The sequence below is a fragment of the Triticum dicoccoides genome, chromosome 2B, assembly GCF_002162155.2.
Source record: "Triticum dicoccoides isolate Atlit2015 ecotype Zavitan chromosome 2B, WEW_v2.0, whole genome shotgun sequence".
Classification (NCBI taxonomy): Eukaryota; Viridiplantae; Streptophyta; class Magnoliopsida; order Poales; family Poaceae; genus Triticum; species Triticum dicoccoides.
This window is the reverse complement of record NC_041383.1, coordinates 607,729,996-607,736,537: the sequence shown is the minus strand read 5'-3', so window position 1 is coordinate 607,736,537 and position 6,542 is coordinate 607,729,996. Positions and strand designations below refer to the sequence as shown.

Below are 6,542 nucleotides of genomic sequence, written 5' to 3'. Positions count from 1 at the left end.
CTCGCGGCACCCTCCATTCCATTCCGAAAGAACAATCGGAGCACAAAATCTATCCTGGTTCTACACCAGACAGATGCCGCAGACCCATGGCAGGGACCATCACAGTTGTAGCTCCACGGTGTGAGTGAGTCCATATGTCCATGTATGATTGCACATGCGAGGGGGCATACATAACACGTCCCCCTATCCCTACGCGCGCGCAATGAGTACCACAACAGCACCACTGTTTGGTGTATTCTGTAGTATTCTGTAGGAGTAGTTCTCCTGTATCTGTCGAACATCGCCCCGAAGGGCACGGCTCACTGGCTGGCTTAATGAGGACAAGCTACAATGGCCGGTCAGCTTTCGGTTCTGTGCGTATTTATTGTTTGTCGCGACAGTGGTTTGGAGCTTGGAGGAGATCTGGTTCACGGCGTAGTAGTACGTCGAAATTAGCTTAGCTATCCGATCCAACTGACCATCAATCGTGTCTTTAAGCGAAAGGGGAACGGACGGTGCGGATCGCGCGTCGTCACGTCTACTGTATCCGTCCGCGTGCGCGTGCGTACGCGGTAGTACTACATGTACATGCGACGCAGCTGAGCTCGGTAGCTTCTTCGTCGCTGGCTTCATAACTCGGGGGTCGGGAGCGAGGGGAGCGAGCCACCATATGCCACTGTGAGCAGCCAGCGTTCTGCGATATAAAGGCCGCCCCGGCCGGCCGGCCACCGTCCAAGATCCCTGTGGTGTGGGCAGCTGCGAGTGACCGGGAGCGACACGCGCGCGAGGGGATGAGCCACGGCGTCGCGGCGAGGAAGCGGTTCGGCGGCGTCGGCTTCGCGCTCGGCTGCGGCTGCAAGGACCCCAAGGCCGTGGCCGTCGCGGCGGCGGCGGTGGCCGCCTCGTCGCCGCGCTCCGGCACGGAGGCGTCCACGGCGACCACCGCCACGTCGCGGAGGGCCAGCAGGACGCACCCGTCGGCGTCCACGTCCACGGGCACGCTCACCGTGCCCTCCGCCTCCTCCTCCTTCCTGTGGGAGGATGCCGACGCCGACGCCGACGAGGTCGAGTGCAAGCGGGCGAGCTCCGCGACCACGCCCAGTTTCTCCGGCCTGCTGCGCGAGCTCAGCGAGCTCGAGCGGAGCATCAAGTCGTGCGCGCGGACCAAGAGCCCCCCAAGAAATCACTTCTCGCCACCGCCGCCGCCTCCTCCTCCTCCACCGCCGCCCCCGCCGTTGCCGTCGCGGCCCGTGCAGCGTCGAGCTGTGCGCGGCGACGACAAGCCCAGCGTCCAAGAAGGCCACGGAGACTTCTCGCCGCCGCGGCCGCGCCCGCTCCCGCCGCCATCCTTGCAGGTCCCAACGCAGCAGCATCGGAGGGTGAAGAGCGTTGACAAAGCCAGCAAGCCAGAAGGAGACGCGCACTTCACGCCACAGCCACCTCGGCCGCTGCCCCCGCCGCCGCCGCTGGAGCCGCTCCGGAGCGCGAAGACCGAGGAGGATAATAAGTCCAAGAGCAAAGAAGACGAGAAGCGCTCGCCGACACCGCAGCCGGCGCCGAAGCACCGGAAAGCGATGAGCTGCGACAACAGCAACGGCTTCGGCGGCGGCAGCGGAAGGCTGGACGGGAGCGTGGCGGTGGTGAAGCAGTCGGAGGACCCGCTGGGCGACTTCCGGCGGTCGATGCTGAACATGATCGTGGAGAACGGGATCGTGACGGGGGACGAGCTCCGCGAGCTCCTCCGGCGCTTCCTGGCGCTGAACGCGCCCCGCCACCACGACGCCATCCTCCGGGCCTTCGCGGAGATCTGGGACGAGGTGTTCGCCCCCGCCGCCGCCGCCACGGCCGAGCGCGAGCCGAGGCCGACGGCGCCCCGCCGCCGGCAACCTCTGCCCCTGCCGGCGTGGCGCGTGTAGTGACAGATCACGTACGTGGTCGATTCGTACAATGTAGATTGCTTCCAAGAAACCGTCGATCTCGGCTGATAACACGAATCTACCTGTTGTCCCTTGTTCATCCAGCACACACTTTTTCGTTTGAATGTCCACTGGCACGCACTTGTACTGCTACCAGTACTACTGCCACTTTTTGCTTTCTAGCATGGGTACGTTCAAAATTTCGATTTTGCGACACGTCTGGCAGGAAGAACCCCGTGAGAGCTGAATGCCAGGGGGCACGAGCCACGAGATGGTCTGGGGCGCGTCAACCCCGTGGCCGCTTGTGCGGGCCGTGCCGTGGCAAACCGCACGCAAACAGGCGGAAAAAGGGCGCTTTGGCCCGCGCGAGGGGGGGACGGTGGAATCAGGGAGAAAGCGGGAGGCTGGAACGGAGGGCCCGTGCGCGGAGTTATGGGTGTGGTGGAGGAGGTGGGTGCCGGGTGCCGCTGCCTGCAACGCACGGGAGGGCGGACGTTAACGCGAGAGGAACCTGCTGATGATGCCCAAACACGCGCCATCAATGCGCAACCCCTCCATCAATGCCCAGTACACCCCGTACGCTTTTTCTCTCCGGTGGAGGACGCCGTGAATGATTAAGCGGCCACGTACCGTGGTCTGGCTCGAAGTGCACTCGGTCCACAAGACCCTGTGCACCCGCTGTGGATTCTGGCCATGCAGCACTGCCCGCTGCACTGTGTGCGAAAACCACATGCCCGACGGAGGGGGAGCAGAACCTCTGATGAACAAGTGGAACACTGATGCATTGTGCAACAGCGTGCGCTCTGTCAGAGAGCTATAACTGCAAGTATTCATTCCTACGTCAAACGTACTCCGTACTACGATGCATATATGCCTTCAGAGCAATAATGCAGCGGCCGAAGAACAAGCGAACAGGCCCGGATTTGTACCACCAAGGTACACCACACTACTAAGCCGCCACCAACCAGGAACGACAGTAGGCCTCTCATGTCGCTTTGCCCTAGAAACAGATCGGCGTCCGATTAGCGGCGTGCAAAGCAGCGGTGGTACCACACACACACATCACATCACACGTAGAGCAGGCAGCTAATTAGCATCCATCTACAGAGTGGTACCGCATCACGACTCACCACAGGTCCCAGATTTGGTTAGGCAACCAGTATCTAGATGATAGATAGGCACGGCACGCCTGATGATTCGCGCCCGCCCGTCGGTCGCTCCACGGCGTATCACTGCCGGTATTCGCCAAGCAGTGATCGACAGGATACAGGCAACCTACCTCTTCGCTGCGCCGACGGTTTAGGCCACAGCCGGAAATCTCACAAGTTGTGAAACATTCAGCTCACGGATCCTGCCGACGGTTTAGGCCACAGGCGGAAATCCCACAAGCTGTGAAACATTCAGCACAGGAATCCTGAACAACTGCAGTCAGGCAATCAGCGCATCGGCGAATCAAAGCTTGGTCACAGCTTATCATTGGCAACAAACAGAGGGGCACTAAATGCTGTTTGTTGAGACTACTACAACGTTGGGAGGAACACCGACCATCGGTGCTCGGTCCCAATTTTTTCCCATTTATGAGAGGAAACCTTGAAGGAAGCTGCTTCAGTTAGTAGTACAGAAAACTAGAGCTGGTCAGGCGATTAGCTCACACCTTGTCTTGCAAGTAAGCAGCGTAAAAGACTCCCAGGGCACCTAGAGAGAGTGCTAAAAGAAGGCCGGATGGCACCAGTTTCCGGGTATTGTACAACCTGATACCTGAAAAAACAGAAGGTTCGGCAACATCAGGTTCCGATTTCATGAAGATACAAGTGCAACAGGGTGAAACATACCAAACACAGAGGCAAACAGAAAGGCGGACCCAAATCCAACAGCATCACCTAGTGCCTTCGTCTCAGAAAACTGCATCAGATAATATGTCTGCAGAGAAAACAAGTAGACTAGAATGAAAATCCAGAGCACATGTACGCAGATATAATGATCACTTAATCAGAGTAGACAGCAGAAAGAAAATTACTAAGATGTGGGTTTTTTCACTGAGAGAAATCCAAGGAGTGCCAGTAATTAGAATCAGCAAGTATGAGCAATGAATCTCTATAAAAGTTTCTTATCGTTTTGTTTCTAGCCCTCAGCAGCGTTATACCTGCTGTGCAGATAACTTCTCTCTTTAATGCATAATACACCAACCAGGGTGTATTCTAGAAGGAAAGAAAAGACAATGAATCTGCATTCTCAACCTGTCTAACTTATAGGATGATAATTTGCTACTCCAAAAGGTAAGTGCCAATGAGCTCATTGATTTGCGCCAAGAGTACATATTTCTAAACTTATCATACCACATTCATAATTTGTTCTTCTTTCACCTTGAAATTTCTCGTTTTTCTAAGGTACAATATTCAGGAACGGTAAATAGACTTCCCAGTTTAGATTAATGCATGGTAATGTTATTGAGTTAGAACCAGAAACTGCAAATTTTAGCCATCAAACAAGCATAGACTTCGAAATCTTGGTTGCGCATGGTAGAGTGTTGGAACTGGAATCACTGTTTGCCATGAAATCTGATTCAAAATACCAATTATGTACAGTAGTGGCTCTAAGAAAGGAATCCGGAATAGCAGCCCTCTGAAATTCTAACTCCAAGAATTTCTAAATATAAAATTATAAACTTTACCCCCTGATTCCACAAGAATAACATTCCTAATATTCATAAGAAAACGTGGAATTTTGAACCTCGCAAATGTATTTCTACAGGAATCCTTGTTGCATATAGTTCGGACAATTTGTAGTATCATTTCAATTTGCAATTTTAAGCTATTTCTCTGCAACAGGCTAGGAAGTGAGAATTTCTTGGTTGATTGTATCCTTAACCATTTCTTTCGTTTTCACCATACCAGCAAGCAAATAAATAAATTTGTTTTACATTTACATTTAATTTCTAGCTATTGTTTCTTTTCATATAGATTACAAATGAATCCACATGAATTATTGTAGTAATACCATTGATTTCCGTACTGTTCTCATTGAAGCACATAAATGGCTACATCTATTTTATTATAAATCAAGATTAATGGGGATTATCACTGTTTGTACTGAAATACTAGAAATTTCTACATTAGTCGCTTAAAAAAAGAGGCCTAACCGCTTACATCAGTGAGCTGAACCAAGAATATAACAGAGCAGGTTAATCAGATATACCTCGAGGTTGCTACAGTTATGTTAGAAAACCATATCAGTGAGCTGAGCCTAGAATATAACAGAGCAGATTAAACAGTCGTATAGCAACATCCATATTTTACATATAGACATATAACTGCAATATCTGGCAGCAAGGTGAATCGAGCTAGTTTCAATTATTTTCCAGGTTTTGTATTCTTGCGTAGACAAGCCAAACAAGAAAAAAAAAAGGCATGTGCTTGCCAACGAATTGTATGATATAATGTTATTTAGTACCACTTCCAGAAGTAGGATCACGTTATCACAAAGAAAATCAAAGTTCTTCTAATAATAGTCAAAATGGAACCGCGAAAATCCCTGTGTTTCGTATGAGAATGAAGAAATGCCACTGTGCATGAGCTGTCATGCCAGTGGATTTCCTTGATGTATCTACATTACCAGATTATGCTCCAAAGTGTTGAAAATTCAGTTCACCATGCCGGGCAAGAGAAAGCAAAGTCTTCTCAAACTTTGCTTACCTTTGAATAAGCTACAGGTTGTCGTCCTTACCGCACCTAGAAATTCATTCCTCTCCATCTTACACTCCACACGTTCCACTACCTTTTGGAGGTTTCTCTCTTGGATTCAATGGAGGTCTTTGTCCCCATGCAGGTTAGCAGGTGCATGCGGGTATGTTACTTAGAGATGAAAAACGTGTAGTAATTCTCTTGGCAATGCTGATGTTTGTTCCACTGCTAGGTCCAATGATTCCGAAATTTGTGTGGTGTTCGGCTATGGAGGGTTTTGTCGTTACATTGCAGTGGATACATAAACCTCTAATCATCCAATTGGGTTGTGCAGGTCTCATTGTGACTTATAATCGAGCAACATGGAAGACCGCCTAAGGTTTGCCCATCTTTACAAAGTTACATGTAAATTCTTAGATCGGTGGGTTTGTGTGAGATAATGCTTTTAAAGATTAACTCATCTCATGTATGATTGCTCACGGATTTGCTGATTTTGGTAGAGGCGAAGGTCGCAACGCTGTATGATTGCACCAGCCACCAGAGTGTTCAGCACAACTTGTGTTATCTGATTGATCGATCATAATCCTATAACTAGAGCTCTCTACAATTGAGCAATTCTCGTCATTCCCACGCAGAAATAGATGAATGGAGTGAGAGCTATATTTGGTTCCTCTATGATTGCATTTGTCGTTTCCATTGTGCATGGTAGTGTTGTTGTTCTAGAACCGAAAACCATAAAACTTCGCCATCAAATCAGCATAGACTTCAAAATCTTGGTTGTGCATGGTAGAGTGTTAAAACCAGAAACCATGAAACTTTGCAATCGAATCTGAAAATACAAATTATGTGCAGGAATGGAACTAAGAAAGGTCAGTTAAAAATGGCATGAAGAAAGGAATCGGGAATAGCAGGACTTGTCATGCATGAACTCCACACCATAATTCCCAGGCATCAGTGACGGACCGTA

At 50.4% G+C, this 6,542-nt stretch overlaps 2 protein-coding genes across 2 annotated transcripts in view; one reads left to right on the top strand and one right to left on the bottom strand.

Annotated features, from left to right (window-relative positions):
- Positions 1-422: 422 nt before the first annotated feature.
- LOC119365130 (WASH complex subunit 1-like) lies at positions 423-1,995 on the top strand. The gene has a single exon (XM_037630726.1). It carries the CDS (start codon positions 771-773, stop codon positions 1,893-1,895), a length of 1,125 nt encoding a protein of 374 aa, XP_037486623.1. The 5' UTR covers positions 423-770; the 3' UTR covers positions 1,896-1,995.
- A 1,328-nt stretch (positions 1,996-3,323) lies between these two features.
- The window catches only part of LOC119368104 (protein FATTY ACID EXPORT 4, chloroplastic-like), an 8,654-nt gene continuing 5,435 nt past the window's right edge, over positions 3,324-6,542 (bottom strand). The window contains exons 3-4 of the mRNA XM_037633450.1: positions 3,728-3,815; positions 3,324-3,653 (exon numbers count right to left, since the gene is read on the bottom strand). Of these exons, the coding sequence (XP_037489347.1) occupies positions 3,544-3,653; positions 3,728-3,815 (198 nt within the window). The 3' untranslated portion in view covers positions 3,324-3,543. The remainder of the gene's footprint in view (positions 3,654-3,727; positions 3,816-6,542) is intronic.